Here is an 18,769-nt window from a genome sequence, read left to right on the forward strand (position 1 = left end):
CAATTGGCTTAAAAATTACATCCATAGGTCCCTAGTTGTACACAAAGGGCTCCTGTGTTCTCTGCCTCGAACTTGGTTTTGCGAGTCCACCCGCAACAACTACGTCTCTGAATCAAGAGGACCCAAATACAAAAAAAAATTACAAGTTTGGCTGTATCGATAAATATATATATATATATATATATATATATATATATATATATATATATAGTTTTCAATAAATGTCAAATGACATAACAAGCTTTAGACTTTTACAGTCAGGGGAGGGGGGAGAGGGCAGTTGCTGAACTCTTGTTTGTGATGATATTTGTTCGTTTTAAGTTTGATTTGAATATTCAATTTCAATTTTACACGTCTTAATGTTTATTTATTTATATTAGTACCTTTTGTCTCTTTGTTAGCTATGATTGTTTATCTAATTTCTGCTCGCTTTGGATTTCATTTATTCTTTTATTGTAATTTCTGGTCGTTTTGAGTTTGAATTATATAAAAAATTTTTTTAACTGAAGACACGAAGCGACGTTAAAATTTAAAACGAATAGAAATTATTTTGTTTATGAAAGGGGTTGTCCCCTCCTCAACACTTTACCCTTTACACTAAAGTTTGACTCTTTGTCACAGCTCTGTTTTTCAAAATGATAAAAACTTAGCGTAAAGAACGAAGCGTTGAGGATGGGACAGCCCATTTCATATACGCAATAATTTCTGTCTCTTTTAAGTTTTAATGTCGCTCCTTACTTTCATTTGAAAAAAAAACTTTTGTTTTATCTGAACATTTTTCAACTAAAGCTGGTTTGAATTTGGCTCACTTTAAACGAAAAATTAAAACAAATTGGTATATTAATTTTGCCAGATTTATTCCGGATACGAAGGGTTGCCCCCTCCTCAATACTTTGCTCTTTATTCAAAAGCTGTTAGCACTTTTAAAAAGATTCCTATTCTAATTCAACAGCCCCTGTGTTTCAATTTTAGTAAACAGTCAAAATTTAGCGTAAAGAGTAAGGTATTGAGAAGGGGGCAGCCCTTCGTATATGGAATAATTTCTGTTCGATCTTAGAATAACGCGGGTAAATCTGGCTCAACCTCTATGAAATATAACCTTCCCCTCACGGAAAACTTCTCAGGGGAAACGTCATCCAACGTAAAATGACCCCTCCCCCCGTCAAACTCCCTCCAGATAGTTCAATCCTCGCTGAGAATCCCTCATCCTTATAAAGTTGCTTGCGGATGATTCACCCTGGAAAATCCTCCTTGGCATTCTTTCATTTCAACTGTGTATCAATTGAATACTCAATTTAAGTTTTTCTCATTTTATGATTTATTTATTCATTAATATTAGTATCTGTTATGTTTGTTTGTATTGATTGGTTATTTAATTTCTGTTTGTTTTGGGTTTCATTCATTCACCGTAATTTATTTCATTCATTGAAAGGTAATTTTTTGTCGTTTTACATTTGAGTTATTATAGGATACTCTCTCAAGTTTAATATGGCTCTTTTCTTTTCTTTGAAAAACGTCTATTCGGATATTTACAATTTTAATTAATTTCTGCTCATTTTTGATTGTCAAAGATTCAAGTTTAGATACACCTTATTTGATACCTTGGATACAGATAGTTTTTTTTATTTAGCTCAACATTCCCCCCAAAATTTTACTTCAATACTCTTAGCCATTTCGGACAGACCCAGAATCAAACATGTCTCCCTTTCCCGATGACAAATCATACAAGTAAAAAATAGACAAACTGCATCATTTACATTCCTTATACTGGGGGCTATGAGGACATGGCATCCCCAGAGGCATAGGTACTAGACTTCGTGACTAATTCAAATAAAATTGCTTTTTAAGACCTATAACAGTGTTAACGGGTGCGTCTATAAGTATATTTGGGGAGGGGATTGCTATTCGTTGCTTTTTAAACATCCCTCTCAGTATGCCTTTAAAGTTTCAACTTAATAACCTTAGACGTTCTTTAGATAGAATAGAATAGAATATATTTATTCACTACAATAGCCGGAGCTAGCATTAGCATGTCATGACAAAAATAATTTATACCTTCAAAAACACTCACAGGAAAATTTAAACAAACAATATATTAATCAAACATTAAATATTAGTCGCGTCAATATTATTAAAATGACGGGTAAAATATGGAACAAATGATTTGCGATATCTCTCAGTGCTATATGCTGAGCAAGTCAGTAACTGTGGACAATTGTTTTTTATTTGTCGAAATCCTCCAGTTGGGGGGCTCGCAAAGTTGGGTAGTAGACGACAATGAGCTGGGGAATTTAAACAATTTAGTCCAAATCTATATGTTAAGCCATGTCTACGACTATCAAGTGAGTCCAAATTGAGTTGTTTCAGTGCATCTTCGTAAGTTGAGTAGTTTTGTCCAAGTATAATTTTTACAGCTCTTTTTTGTATCGTCTCAAGTCTATCTGTTTGATCTTTTGTCAATCCCGGATGCCAAGCAGGGCATGCATACTCAAGAGAAGGTCTAACATAGCTGCAGTATACAGACTTTAAAACCTCAGTTCGTGTACCAAATCTTCTTAGGTTGGAAAATGAATGTAAAAGCGAGGCGCCTTTTTTAGTCAGATAGTCAACGTGCGAATTCCATCTTAAATCATCGTCCAAAAGAATCCCAAGTATTTTAACAGTTTTCTTTGTTGGCAGTATGGAATTATGAGAAGAGTGGTTGTTACCCTTTAGGAAGGAAAATGTCATATAAGAGCTCTTAGTTTCACTGACCGCCAGTTTTACCTTTCCTATTTCAGCTTTTAGATCATGATAGATTTTGATCAAGTCAGACTGTTCAGTAGTCGGAGGGCTTAGTCGCAGTGATAAAACAGTTAAATCATCAGCAAATTTAAAACGCTCACGTATTGTTGTTAAAATACGGTTAAAAACAATAAGAAAAGAAAGCGGGCCTAATTTAGTCCCTTGTGGCGAACCACAAAAAATATTTACAAATTTAGATGGCTCATGATCAGGAAGTTGGACACACTGAGATCTTTCAAAAAGAAAACTAGCTAGCATTCGTACAACAAATGGACGGGCACCCATAGCCTTTGCTTCTTCCACAACTACATTATGATCAAGACTATCAAAAGCCTTAACTATGTCTGCAAATAATGCTTCAACATAGGCCCCATTATTCTCTAAGTGCTTAAGGATAGTATCCAATAATGCAACCAAATAATGAACAGTACTATGCCCGGATCTAAATCCAAATTGTTGGGGATCAATATTATCATTTATGTCATCAAATAAACAATCAAAAATAAAACTTTCAAATACTTTTGAGAGAGCTGGAGTTTTCGAAATCGGTCTCATCTCGGTTATATCTTTAGGTGCCTTGCATTTGGGGATTGGCGTTACATATGCCTGTTTAAAAATACATGGGAAAACACTATCAATAAAACACTGGTTAAAAATTGCCGTTAAAGGAGTAGATAAAAGATCAGCACACTCAATAATCAATTTAATTGGTATCTCACTAGGATAACTAGATTTACGAGAATCAAGTGCCTTTAACTTTTTAGCAACTGAACAAATCTCTAGTATAGGGATATTTGAAACTGAATCACTCGGTGGTAATTTTCTTAGTTGCGGATGAATTTTACAAACAGATGCAAAAAAGTTATTAATTTCACTAGGTAACAGGGGTTTACCATTGACATCTCTCACTTCAACTCTGGTTACTTTTTTCCCGATAATGTTCTGAACTAAGTCATGGAACTTCCTTGGGTTGGATTTATATATTTTGCTTATTATTTTAGACCCATACTGCCATACTGCATTCATCTTATTTTATATACAATTAAATTTCTTACTCTTTTGAAATCTTTTACGGATCCAGTTAAATGCAATTCGTTCCTCACTTTTATCAGATTCCGAATCTCTTGAGTAATCCATGGTTTATCATTAGATTTCACATGTATTTTTTTTTGTGGGAAAATTTCACAGTATTTTTCGAATAGTTCCTTACAGAATAAACTTGCCATTTTGTCACCGTCAAAAGACGGTGACAAAATGGAGAATATCACGCCAGTCACGATCTGTGAGCCATTTCTTGTAGAGATTTACTAGTTCAGGTGAGAAAGGCCTGTACACCACACTATTTATTTGTCGATTTGGGATAAAATGATTGGGTGTCCAAGCAACACACAAGTGATCACTCAAACCTAATGGGGGTAATGTAACTGGAGTATTATAATATTCAGGACAGTTGCTAAAAATGAGATCCAACATACGGTTACCTCTTGTGGGCATATTCACAACCTGCTTAAGTGATAGTGAATTACTTAGCCATTTGGCATCTAAGTCATTAAAGTCACCACAAATTATGATACCAGCATTAGGATACAAAGATCGTACATTGTCAGTGCAATTCTGTAAGTAATTCACAAGGTCTTTACGATAGGGGCCACGGGGCGGATAGTAAACAACACATATCACCAGTGATGCCACTTCCTTGGGAAGCTTCTTAGGCCTGCACCACAACCATAATACTTCAAAACCATGCTTATTTGGTATATTACTGAAAGTGAGAACTCGATTTCTTATAGACGATCGACAAATAATACCAAAACCACCACCATGTGTTACTGAAATATCATTGGGTGTCATTCTGGGTTTGAAATAGGTATCATATCCTTCAAATGCTACAACATCTTCAGTCGCGGACCATGATTCACAGATACAAGCAATATCAACCAGTTCATTCTTCAAGCAAAGTTCAACCTCTTCTAATTTGTTCATAAGTGACCGGACATTTGATGATAGTATTTTCGGAAATATATAGGGATGAAAGGGGGGCTTTACACTGCGGTCTCGAATCTCCTTGCCAACACATTGAATCGGTTCCAAGTTGGGATACTCGGAAGACATGGTTTGAGGAGTGGGTGAATCTTTGATTTCTTTGAAATTCCAAATTGATTGGTTGTTAGTACTGGATATATTGTCGGAAGGCTGGCAGATGTCGGTTCTTGCCAGTTTCTCCAAGTTTTCACGAGGAGTGGTTGGTATGAGGGGGGAGGGATCTGCATTGGCTGATTTAAGACAGGTGGTTTGAGCTTCAAACTCATAAGTGGGACTGTAAACTGTTGTCTTTGGCAACCATGTTTTAACAGAGGTGGAATTTTTCGCTCCCCTTTTTTTGAACTTCGCAATTCAGTATTGGAACGTAGCTTTTTCCTTCTGGGGGAAGTGAGATGCACATTAGGACAACAGTTCATGAAACAAAGGCCATGAGCAAATTTTTTACACAGAGATCTGTGAGGCAGAATACAACACTCATCACGGCAGATGCCTTTGAAATAATCCAAGCAAATATGGAGAAACGTGCAATTCTCCGCCTTTCTACAGCCTCGCCTTATGTGAAATCTGCGGACACGTCGTTCAGGAATATGATCTGTTGTAACACCCTCTTCATCTGTATGCGGAGACTGAGAATACTCTAGGTCGGTTTGTGTTGTTTGACTAGTAAGAAAGCTACTGCATTGAACAGATACATTATTACTGAGAACTTTAGAGCTGGTTATATTGTTATATAGATATAACAACAGAGATATTGTTGTTATGTCCTTTTGACGGCCCTCCTGCAAGTAGTGTGGTTTGAATTTTCTGTGGGAACAGAAGTTTCCAAGGGTGAAATTTTCAGGTGAAAGTTTACGTTGTGGGAATTTACCAGAATTCCTGTACAGATTTTTTTTTTATTTATTTAACTTTTCTCTTTTATTTGTTTTATGTAAGGGGGGGACACAGGGAAAATTATCCATGGAGGAATTTGCTTGAAATCCCTGTCAACATTTTCGAAAAGATTTACAATAATATTCATAGACTTTTGGGAAACTCAGGATCAAACATGAGCCCTTTTCACAATATACAACCTTGTATATAACCAATGAACTATTTATATAGTGTACAAAACTTGCCCCAGGGGCTATGGGGGGTTATGTCATCCCTAGAGGTATAGTTATTTGATTTTTCAACTATTTTGAACAGGATAGCTATTCCAAAGTTTGGTCAGCTATCTTTAAAGGGAGGGCAGCTAAAAAGGGAATGTGAGGGGGACTGGTTGACCTCCAACCACTTTTTATCATCATCCAACTGGATATGGATAGTATCTTTTGATTTAGTTTGACATGCTCCTCAACATTCCCCAAAGTTTCACGTTAATACCCATAGCCTGTTCGAACACATTTAGAACATACACCCAACATTCTCCTGATGACAAATCCTGCGTCTAAAACAGGTCAAATTGCATAATTTAGAATCTTTGTCCTGGGGGCTGTGGGGGCTTTGCATCCCCGGAAGTATAGTTACCAGAGCTTTTGACAATTTTGAACAAAATCCTTTTTTTCTAAACTCAGATCAGTTATAGAGGAAGAGAGAATCTAAAAAGGGCAGGGAGGGCTGGTTAGCCTCCGATAGCTCTTCAACATCCTCAGAATTTTTCAACTTAATACCCTCTACCGTTCCTTACATATTGATGATATTCCTTCTGACAACTTGCATGCACAAGGTGTCTTTTTATTGTGTTCGGCACCCCTCTCCAAAGCTATGGGTGGGTAATGTCATCCCTACAGGCACATTTGTTTGAGCTTTTGACTATTTTGAACAAGATGTCTGTTTACAAAATTTTGATCAAATATTTTTAGAGAAGGACCAACTAAAAAAGGCATGGGAGGGGCCTTTGGCCCTCCAACCACTTTTCTACATCCCCTTAACCAGTCCTGAAGGTCCATACCCCAAGCCATTCTTAAAATATTGCAGATCATCCTTTTTGATAAACTAGAAGCATATATGTGCCTTTTGGTTTAGTATAGCCTATTCCTCAACATCCTTCGAAGTTTCACCTTAATAACCTTAGCCTCTAGCATTTCCACTTTTATAATGATAAATCCTGCATGTAAACAATAGGCAAATTGCAGAATTGACAATCCTTGCCCGGGGGTTATGGGGGATGGAACATCCCTGGAAATATGGCTATCAGATCTTTTGATTAGTTTGAGCAAAATTACCAATTCAAAATTTCAACGAGTGTTGAGCAAAGGGGGTACCTAAAAGGACGAAGAGGGGGAGCAGGGGTGGTCGTCCTCCAATCTCTCTTCACCATTTTCTCAACATACCATGAAAGTTTCAACTTAATACCCTCAGTCGTTCTTTGGATTTTGCTGATATTCCCATTCTCACAACCAGCAAGCACATAACTTTGTTTTGATTGTATTCGGCCTCCCTTCTCAATAGTTCCCTAAGGTTTCACCTTAATACCCTAAGCCTTTTTAGAGACCCAAGATGAAATATGCCTTCTTATCCAAATGTGTTTTTTATTTAATAATAGGGCGTGCGTGGGGGTGGGGGGGGTCTGGTTGCTCTCCGATCACTTTTGACTCTTATAAAGGGCACTAGAACTTTCGATTTCTAATCGAATTAGCCCCCAGCAAAGTTTATGATAAGTCATTTGCATAGCTTACAGCCCTTGCCCCGGGCGATGAAACAGGAGGGGTGGGGCAAAACTGGAAGCATAATTATTTGACCTTCGGATTCTTTTGAACAAAATGGCTATCTCAAAATTTCGATCGGAAACACTTGGGAAAAGGGGCGTGGGGGGTTGGTTCTGGTTGCCTTCCGAGTACTTTTGATGAATGGCTATCTCAAAATTTTGTATCAGAAACATTTGGGGAAAAAAGAATGTGGAGAGGGGGGGGGGGCTGATTTCCCTCGGATCACTTTTGACTCTTAAAAAGGGCATTAGAACTTCTGACTTCCAATCAGATGAGCCCAATCCGTACCACTCCTTCCATATGAAATGCCTCTGGGGAAAAAAATAATAAAATATTGAAGCCTTATGGCTCTTTACTGATAAATATCATATCATATTTGAACCACGTATATTATGTACCAACACCACTTTTAAACACATAGGTTTGACCCAGAAATAAGTTTGACATATGGGTCAGACCAGTTATTCCAACATTATCTTAGTTTATTGTTTTTTTGTCACTATTGTAACAGCTAGAATCTATTATCATGATTATTTAAGTCATCATCCTTATTGAAGTTACCACTTGCACTTGAATTTGATTGTGTTAAATTCTCTTTAAAAGAAAACACGAAAATTAGAAGCAAAAGCTTAAAGTTAAATAATTTACCTCTATCCAAACATCATTGCTCATAAAAGAAAAAGGCAGCGAAGGATTGTCTGGGAAATGAGTTTCACAAACACTAAAGTCAACAGTAGAGCCATCTATTCTCGGCGGAGTCCCTATAAGAAAAACAGACAATGCCCAAACAACAAGATATTCACAACTGGACAAGTTTCGTTAACAAGTTAATTAAAATTATTTAACTCCAAGTAAATGAACTCTCAATGAATTAAATATATAGAGCTATAAAAACAATAAAAACCTATGGTTTTTTTTTACAGTATATTAAGTTATCCTTTACTTGAGCAGGAATATGTATTATTTTTTCTTTCATTATATATTATATGTTTATTATATATTTTTACACTTATTTATATACTCTTCCTCACAGTTTTTTGCCGAATGTTTCGTGGCTATTCAAGGCACTAATTTATTTATGCTGTGTTGACAAGTTGGTGCAACTTCCGACCCAGCTCTGTTTTTTTTTTTTTTTCTTGTAATTTCTCGTCTACTTCTATTCTTTCGCCATCCTTTTTCATCTAAATAGATTTTCTTTTAATTTGATATTGTTTACAACAGATTAAGAATGACATATTTATTAGCTTTACACAAAATAATTATATTAGAAACCTCACAAAGTAATTCATCGTAAAAAAGCTTATTCGCCAAATATTTTTCTGTGGAAAAGTGTTTAAGAATGTAAACGATTTTTACTTTCTGAATTTGGAATGCTACAGACTTTGGTACCCTGGAAAACTTGAAACTTGAAAACTTGATTTAAAAGAAATGATTCACTTTGTGTGCAGTTTCAATTTTTTTTATTCTCACTATACTGTTATTTTATTATGGTTTTTATTCAGTTTTGCTGATTAGTTACAGTAATTTAAACGACGTTATGTGATAATTCATGCAAAAGTGGTATTTATACTCCATCCTTTCTGACGAAATATACAGATATGGTGGGCAAGTCTGGATCGTTCAGGGTCGTTAAAATTGTATAGACAGATAAAGGGTAGTTGGGGGGGTGGAGGTATTTTGGAAGGCTGGGTTAAGTAGAGAGGATTTGAAGGCTTATTTGGATTGGAGGAGAAATGGATTTTTGAAAAGGGGAGAAGGTAGAATCTATTGCTTGTCCTATGTGTGGATCTCAGGATGAAAGTTTAATACATTTTTGTGTGAATGTGTCGAATTGAATTATTTGAGGCGAGAAATGTATGGTAAAGAAAAATTGAATGAGATATGGATGGTAGATAGAATGAAAGAGACAAATTTCCTGAGTATTAAAAGGATAGCAAGATTTGTAAGGATTGCAGCGGTACATCGGGAGCGTTTTCTTTAAATATTATTAATTTAATTTAGTTAATTTGTTGTTTGTTTTTTTTTTGTTATGTAAATTTCCTATGGCCCATGGGCTTTTTCTGGAATAAATTATTATTATTATTATTATTATTATTATTACTATTATTATTATTATTATTATTATACCTGTTATTTCGTGGAAACAGGTTTCATACATTTTATTTGATTCTCGAGACAAATTAGAGGTTTAGGTTTTTTCTACATTGCCTTCTATCTCCTTAATGTATACACTGTTGGGAAATTCCAACCTTTTGTAACAAAATGGTGCTTATCTTATCTTGAAAGCAAGCTGAAAACTTTCCTTTCACAATCAATTTTTCGGTCATTAATTATAAAAAACGAAATGCTTTCAATATTTTTTTTTTCTTTCCTAAGTTTTTTTTCTTATTCTAAATTTTTCACCCCAAGAATTCTCACTGTTTTAGCTTATGTCCAATGACAGCAATATACTTATTACTTTTTGAAAAATTTCGTCTCGGTTTTTCTAGGTAGAGAGATAAACGCTTTTGATTGGAATTCAATATCAAGGTGATTTACACCAAGACCCATTTTGAATTTATACAATGTATGAAAACTGCATGACATTTAAGACTATGGTACAAGGGCTGGAAGTACTTTTCTGTTTTGTTTATTCTTCTTCTCATACAGGCACTAAGTGCGGTGGGTCTCTTTTGAGTCAAAGAAATGATCTCTATTGTCTTTAAGGCAAGGGAATCACTTGATATGTGGAAGTGGTTGGCTGGAAGAGAATCTTCTTTAGTTTCAGTTAGAAACTATTAGTGCTTCCTGATATGTGGAAGTGGTAGACAGAAATGGAATTGAATCAGTGGAAGTTGGTCTTCTTCAGTTTTACTTGGAGACAGAGTAAAACTCTGTCTCCAAATGAAATAATATATAACCAAGTTAAGTTATATCTTTCTTGATATAAGGAATTGGTGGACAGAAGTGGTACTGGATCGCTGGAAGTTGATCTTGCTAGTTTCAGTTGGACACAGAGGAGCATACTTCTTGATATATGGAAGTGGTGGACGGAAGTGGAAGTTGACCTTCTTTAGTTTCAGTTTGAGACAGAGTAGTATACTTCTTGGAATGTAGGAGTGGTGGACGGAAGCGGATAGCTAAAAGTGGATCCTCTTTAGTTTCAGTTGGAGACAGAGAGTTTCAGTCGGAAAAAGTGGTGGACAGACGTGGAAGATCATGAGTGAAAGTGGATCTTCAATAGTTTCAAATAGACGTGTTCATAATTTTGAGAGCTGATCCAGAATCTTTAAATGCATTACTCTATGCATGGAAATGGGAAAGACTGGTCGGTAAGTCTCAAAGCTGTAACTTTAGGTCTTCAGCTGGCACTATGGAAGAGCCATCTGGGAGCCTTCTGATTTTAATTGTAGTTGGCTGTATATAAAAGTGCTTGCCCTGCTTTGCACTTTCGAGTCAGAGACCCACCAAGACATTGCCAAAAAGTTTTGGTATTTATCCAGTTTAGCATCTGTTTGAAAGTAATCTGTCTTATTTGTAGATTAATTGTAAACTTTTGACAGCTGGACTCATTCTCCGAAGTTTCAGGGCGTTTGCCAAAGGATAGTTTGAATTTTATATTAATTATTTTTAATTAATACGAATAATAAAAATTATTTTCAACTAGTAACGATTTTAATTTTTCAATTATTTAATTTTATGTATTTTATATAATTTTTCATATGTTATGATTTCAAATATTATTTTAAACAAACAATTTTAAATATGTCAATTTCGTATTAAAATTATTTCTTATTAATAAATTAGTATTCCTTAGGTAAAGGAATACCGGTGTTGTCTCTTTATGCAAAAAAATGCACTTTTTATCCAAAATTGTATGTTATTTTAGGGTTATCACTTATACACAAGCCACCCTTGAAAGTAAAAACAATTTATTTTAATTGAGAAGGATATTTCTCTTCTTTTAAGGAGAGGGGTAGAGTTTGTCCGCTCTCAAACTAGGGGCGGCGTTATAGAAGCGTATCTACGACTGGATGAAGCTGTCCTACTGCAGTTTGTTTTAATGCTGGGCAACTGATGCCTTACTTCTAGAGTTTTCGTATAGTATGCGTCATATAGCTTAATATACCTTGCTGTTATTGCTGATGTTTAGCTAATTCCTTTTTTCTTTCCTGGTGATGCCATTCTTGCCATTCTCTGCTGATGCACCGTTTCCAGTTTACCAAATATGATCTTGACACGGGAGTATCACGCGCTGTATGGGACTTGACCCAATTATTACCAAAAAGTCTGCCGAAAACCTATAGTTTCGAAATGCAGCTGTTCTTAGCCCTTCAACCTGAGGGTTAACATACTGTTTAAGGCGATTCCAACGTGTTCAGGTAGATTCTCATAGGCTAAAAGTTCGTTGCAAATTTGTAACCCACAGTAAGTAACAAGCTACCTTCGATAGAAATACCTATTCTACACTTTTTGTAGGATAAGGGGAATTCCCTTGTTTTTCAGAAGTTTACCTATTAAATATACCTAAAAGCTCGATGTTAAAAGGTTCTTGGAACGAGGAATTAGACCTAATTTACCTATTTAATATACCTAAAAATACCTATTCTACACTTTTTGTGGGATAAGGGGAGTTCCCTTGTTTTTCAGAAGACATATAGCTCGTCAAGAGCTTTTTGCATGAAAATGCTGGTGTTGTCAATCGCAGATCCTGTACCACAAATATGAAGACCGTGCTTTTTATTACACCAATAGAGATAATCGAGTTCGATGTTAAAAGGTTCTTAAAACGAGGAATTACACCCAGTTTTTTATTACACCAGTAGAGATAATCGAGCTCAATGTTAAAAGGTTCTTAGAACAAGGAATTAGACCCAGTTTACATATTAAATATACTTAAAAATATACCTAAAAGCTCGACGTTAAGAGGTTCTTAGAACGACAAATTAGACCCAGTTTACTTGTTTCATATATCTAAAAATACCTATTCTACATTTTTTGTGGGATAAAGGGAGTTTCCTTGTTTTTCAGAAGACACAGAGCTCGTCAAGAGCTTTTTGCATGAAAATACAGGTGCTGTCAATCGTAGATCCTGTACCACAAAGATGAAGACTGCCTGCGTACACACCTTTACCGACTTTAAAAATCCCGACTTTTAAATGACCACAAACGTGTTACAGTAAACTAGACTCGAAGGCAGGTTGCGAAATTTCAAATGAATCATTAGAATCTGAGCTAGGAGCATTCAGGTTGTAATTTCAACAGTCATTAAATATCATGAAAATTTCATTTGCGTTAGCTCTTACTCTAATCAAAGGTTTTTGTCTTTTCAACAAGGGACTTACTTTACATTCCCAAAATAAGATTTACGGTTCATTCACACACTGCGGAAATCCATCCGTATGTTTTTGAACGATGGCCAAAAAACTCTAAGTTTTAAGGCAAAGTTTCATCAGCGTGACCTAAGTTTTCAAGATGAGGACAAGTTCTAAAAGAAGAATATTAGCTAATTGCCGAAGAATTTATTAGAATTGGCTACAGTGCCTGTAGCTATCATCAAAACACCTAGAAGGATGTAATCTTCATAACCTCCTCTGAAAGCTGTTGAGCAATAGAGAGCAAAATGACACCATTTTGCTTGCTTTTCTTATAGCCTGGTTGAGCAGTATTACACAAGCTGGGGTAGCTTGTGTAAAAACCTTGCCCAGAATCCGTCCTGATTTTACCAAACCAACGCGGAAAGCTACGAGTTTTTCAAGCCCGAAAACGGAAGGAACCTCCGCAAGGATTGCTAAATCCGGACGAATTTCCGCAATGTGCAAATGCAGCATTAATTTTTGTAAGTGTTTTATGACTGAATGCCATCTAAAAATTCTCTTTATTTGTCACATATAAGCTTCGCTTTCATCGTCTATTTGAAACATTCTCGTTAAGCTAGTATTAAGAGACAACGACAAAATAAACAGGCATAAATGAAACAGTTCATTGGAGTACCACAAAAATTAAGAGAATTATTTCGCATTCTTAAAAATAATCTCTGAGCAGTTGGTTGACACTTTTTAATGCGTGAATGGTACTATATTTTTCATAAAAGGGTAAAAAGTACCTGTTTTGAGTCTTCCAAGTTTAAAGCCAATTCGATCTAAAGTTGTAGCTAGGGCTATAGCGGGCTCATCTCCAAAGCGTCCAGCAGGTCGTGTCTCGAGTCCAATGTTTATTTTTCCATTGAGAAAAGTCCCCGTAGTAATAACAACACACTTAGAACGAATAATATCACCATTTGCTAAAAAAAAAAAAAAAAAGAGAGAAAGATACAAGAACAAATCTCAGAGATAAGACATTTAAAGGGAGGTTTCAGGGCAACGTTCACCCTTCTTAAAATCCCAAAAAAGATTATAATCTTAAAATCATATTCGGCTTCTTTATACAAAATTTTTTCTACTTAATCATTGTCAAATATTGCTAGCTTTTCTCATGTCATATAGACAAAATAGCATTAGCACAATAACAAAATAAATTTTACCTATTTTACCGTAGTCCTCTGACATTATTTTTAAATTAACCTTAAGTGAGGGCTCGACTAAAAAAACAAGCTGGATATATTTTTTGGATTTCTGGACTGTGAAATTTAAACGTCGTTTTTTTTAAATAACACTAAGGTATGCATATCAGCTATTTCTAATATTTTAAAAAAGGAATGCAGACATTTTTCTAAAAGCATTTTCTATTATATATGCATATATTTTCTTTCATATTTATTAAATACCGAAATCGAGTTAGAATTTAGAAAGTTTCAGAAAACTTATATTTAACACACTATTTTGAAGGTCATCCTTAAACAAAACAGCCAAGCAAAAAATAAAACTAAGGATACAAACTGTTAATAAGATTGGACTAAAAAAAAAACAAAAAAAAAAAAACCTTACAATGAGATACTTCTATACTGGGGTTATAGATTAGCTCATTCAATTGTAACGCATGTTTTACCTCGTTTTTTACTCAGGGAATATCTTTTGTAGATGTTGTTTGTAGATGTGGTTTGGATTTTTCTTTATACTCTTTTTTATAACTAAAATTTCTTTCTTTTTGGAAGTTGTTACAGTTTATATTTCTTTTTTTTTTAAAGGTAGGATACCTTGCTGTGCACGGGCAAAATATTCATGCAATTATGAATGCGATTTGCAATTATGAATGCATCAAAAGAGTTGTATTTTAATGCAGATTTTAAATATACAAGTTTCATCAAGTTTAGTCTTACTTATAAAAAGTTACGAGCCTGAGAAAATTTGCCTTATTTTAGAAAATAAGGGGAAACGCCCTCCTAAAAGTCATAGAATCTTAACAAAAATCACACCATTGCATTCAGCGTCTCAGAGAACCCTATTTTAGGAGTTTGAACCTCCTATCTACAAAAATGTGGAATTTTGTATTTTTAGCCAGAAGGCAGATCACCGATGCATGTTTATTTGTTTGTTTTTTTTTCCCAGGGGTGATCGTATCAAACCAGTGGTCCTAGAATGTTCAGGGAGGGCTCATTCTAACGGAAATGAAAAGTTCACGTGCCCTTTTTAAGTGGCCAAAAAATTGGAGGACACCTAGGCCCCCTCCCATGCTAATTATTTTCTCAAAGTCACAGGATCAAAATTCTGAGATAGCCATTTTATTCAGCATAGTGGAAAAACCTTATAACTATGTCTTTGGGGACAACTTACTCCCCCACAGTCCCCGTGAGAGGGGCTACAAGTTACAAACTTTGACCAGTGCTTTGACCAATTATGAATGCGAGCAGCCAGTTACTGCAACAATAAAGGGCATTTGACAAAGTAGGGGGCAATGCCCCTCTTACCAGGAGAAAAGGAGACAACAAAGGGTATCGGTTTGATTCCTAGGGCCCTATGCCTTTGCTTTTTTTGTCCTTGGATCTATTTAAAAGCAATGGGCTTTAAATGAACATTTAACTATCTATTAACGTAACTGAATATATTTAGTTTATTACCATCACACCTACTCATTGAGAAATTGCCCCCCCCCCCCTCCTCGAAAAATTTCTTGGCAGTTTCCTGGATTTATGGATGCACATATAGTTCTTAAAACACTTGAAGGGAAGAAATATTCTACATTCCTCAAAGTTTCTAGGTTGCAAGCCAATTATATACTAATCAAAACATTGTGATCCTTCAAAGACATACAGCCATCTAGTATAACACCTAAATATCCAACAGATGACACACTTGATACCTTGTAATTATCCACTGGTAGCTCTGAAATCCAAGAAGGATAATTTCTACATCTTGCAAGAATTGTAATTTTTGACTCTAAAATATAATTATTGGGATGCTTTATAGTTATGGTGGTTGACCTGAGGCCTTAAGAAACGTAGACCTATTGATTTCAAAACTAATTAATTTCATTCAAGGCTCTTAGGAAATGAAAACTTCCGAAAACTAAACCAATTGCATTTTACCTGACAAATCTAAATTATCAGTCATCAAAAACAAGAACAACAATAGGGAATTCTTTTCGTAAGACAATGGAAATCTAATTTAAGTGAATATTTCAGCCCTATGTCGAAGGACCATCGTCAGCAAAACATAAATACATAAAAGAAGAAAAACTTACAACACCTTGGCTAAAATAAGGATGCAGGGATAACTTTAAAAAAAAATCATCTAGTTTCATTGCTCGTATGTTGTTGTAAGTTTTTCTTCTTTTATATATTTATGTTTTGCTGAAGACGACCCTTGGAAACTGGGCCGAAATATTCATTCGTAGTTAGATTTCCACTGTCTTAAAAAATTATCCCTATTGTTCTTCTTGTTTTGATGAAAAACTCAAAAACGTATCTCAGAAAATACAATTATAAATAGTTTTGACATTGTTTCTATGCATACAAATATTGATGCAGCAGGATTGGAGCAATTATTAGAAAACAAAATAAACGAAAATTATTATTTGATTGAAGTTTCAGCAGCAGGAATAGATTGCAAGGCCTTAATGACCTCGATTAAACTCTGTAACAAGTATTCAATGTATTTCCAATTCCGTAATTCCTTTTACCAGCAAAGTCATGGTTTTCCGATGGGCGCGCCCCTCTCTGGGTTACTGGCGAACATTTATGTAGAGCATATTGAAAATTGGACGTTAAATTCACAATTCTTGGAGCATATCTTATGGGGAGGTTTAATGGGGAAAATGAACTTAGGTGGGGTTTTTTTTTTAGATCACCTTAATGTATATGTCAAAAATTTACAGTTTACCTTGGAAATTGAAATTGCAAATAAAATCTCATTCCTAGACATGTTCATTATTCGTAGCTTAGATAAACTCAATTTTACTATTAACAGAAAACCTAAACAAAACAATAGATATTTACATTTTAAATCAAACCACCCCCCGCAAGTTAAAAAAGCTTTCGTAGTCTCTCCCGTTGATCGTGCCATAAACATTTATTCTGATTCCTACATCACAGCAGATCTAAACTTTATCAGGGACATACTTTTTGGAAGTGGGTATCCTATTTTATTTATTAATAATACAATTAACCGTAGACTGTAAAGACACTTCCGTAAAATCAATGGTAGTTTACCATGTGAGAATCCAGATAAGCCCTCAAACATAATTTACCTCCCATACATCCCAAAAATCACAACGAATCTTAAAAAAGTCTGCACATACAATAATCTGCATGTAGTATTTACCGATAATTTCAAAATCATAAATTTCCTAAATTTTGGTAAAGATAAAACCCCAGTTACTCACCAAAGAGGGGTCTATCAAATACCATGCGACTGTGGCAAATACTATACAGGTAGAACTCCCCAGAATTTAGAGAAAAGCCTACAACAGCATAAACATGATATTAATTAAGCTCTAAATTCTAATATTGCTACTTTTTCTTTTGATTCTGGTTTAAGCAGCGATATATTTGAAAATCCTCGCCACAAAATACTTTTTGATGAATCTGCCCTTATTAGCAATGACCTAGGTATAAAGCAGGTAGTTCGAGAAGCAATTGAAATCAAACTTAAGATTAATAATAATATTTCCTTAATTAGGGACTTGGGGGAATATTCACTACATGCTCTATACACAAATATAACTAAAAATGATCTTACAAAATATTCAAAAAAAAACAGTAGATATTAACACAGAACCAGTCACAAATAAACCTTTAAGGTTAGCTGCCAAAAAAGAAAGATTAGCACTCAAAAACGTGTTTATAATTATTCTTCGTTCAATTCAACGAATTGCCTCGTTTCATCTCCCTTTATTTATCAGTCCTGGCTGAACTTCGCTGAAATAAGGATGCTGGGACTGTTTTAAAAAAAATTCATTTTAGTTTTATTGGTCGTATATTGTTGTAAGTTTTTTCTTTTATATATTTGTTTTTTGCTAAGGACGGCCCTTGGACAAAGGGCCGAAATATTCATTTAAATTAAATTTTCACTGTCTTACGAAAAGAATTCCCTATTGTTCTTCTTGTTTTTGATGTTTGCGATTGAAAGGCAGTGTGGTCTTTGTCGTTATTTAATATGAACGGTCCTGTAGTTTTTTTGCTTGCCTTGCGCACGAAAAAAAACCAGAAAATTTTCAAAAAAAAACACACATTCTTGATAGATTTAACACCTTTTTCTCAATATAATCGAAAGAAAAAACTCTTATTTTTTCAAATAGATTTAATGCTTTTCTTTATTTATTACATATTTTTGGCTTTTTGTAAGACCAATAAGGAAAGACAATTTCTTTTATTTGTCTGAAGATTGGGTAGGGCTGTTTAGAATCCCAGGGTTACATAAACCACTAAAAACTTCGGTCCTGACATAACACAAGTCAAGAAATGTGAATAAGTTTTCCCTTAGATTAATGTCAGGCATATTCTCTTTTAAACGAATCAGCAGACTGGTTTCAAAATAGTAATCTCTTGGGAGACCATTCCAAATGAAAGGGTGTCATCAAACAAAGATATCATTCAAGTACTCAGTGTCGGGTGTCACCTCTTATACGTAATTAAATAAAAAAAAAATTAACTAAAAGTAAGGAGCGACATTAAAACTTAAAACGAACAGAAATTACCCCGTATATGAAAGGGGCTGTTCCCTCTTCAACACCCCGCTCTTTACGCTAAGGTTTGACTCTTTCTCTCAAGTCTACCTTTTAAAAACAGTAAAAACTTTAGCGTAAAGACCAGGGCGTTGAAGAGGGAACAGCCCCTTTCATATACGGGGTAATTTCTGTTCGTTTTAAGTTTTAATGTCGCTCCTTACTTTTAGTTAAAA

General features: G+C 35.0%; 1 protein-coding gene across 2 annotated transcripts in view; it reads right to left on the bottom strand.

Annotated features, from left to right (window-relative positions):
- Positions 1 to 18,769, bottom strand: part of LOC136041564 (protein MTO1 homolog, mitochondrial-like) — a 159,306-nt gene that overhangs the window by 122,954 nt on the left and 17,583 nt on the right. For both annotated transcript variants that reach the window (XM_065726250.1, XM_065726251.1), the window contains exons 4-5: positions 13,600 to 13,776; positions 8,163 to 8,275 (exon numbers count right to left, since the gene is read on the bottom strand). In XM_065726250.1, coding sequence (XP_065582322.1) covers positions 8,163 to 8,275; positions 13,600 to 13,776 — 290 coding nt within the window. The remainder of the gene's footprint in view (positions 1 to 8,162; positions 8,276 to 13,599; positions 13,777 to 18,769) is intronic.

The sequence above is a fragment of the Artemia franciscana genome, unplaced genomic scaffold (genome assembly GCF_032884065.1).
Source record: "Artemia franciscana unplaced genomic scaffold, ASM3288406v1 PGA_scaffold_29, whole genome shotgun sequence".
In the NCBI taxonomy this organism is placed as follows: domain Eukaryota; kingdom Metazoa; phylum Arthropoda; class Branchiopoda; order Anostraca; family Artemiidae; genus Artemia; species Artemia franciscana.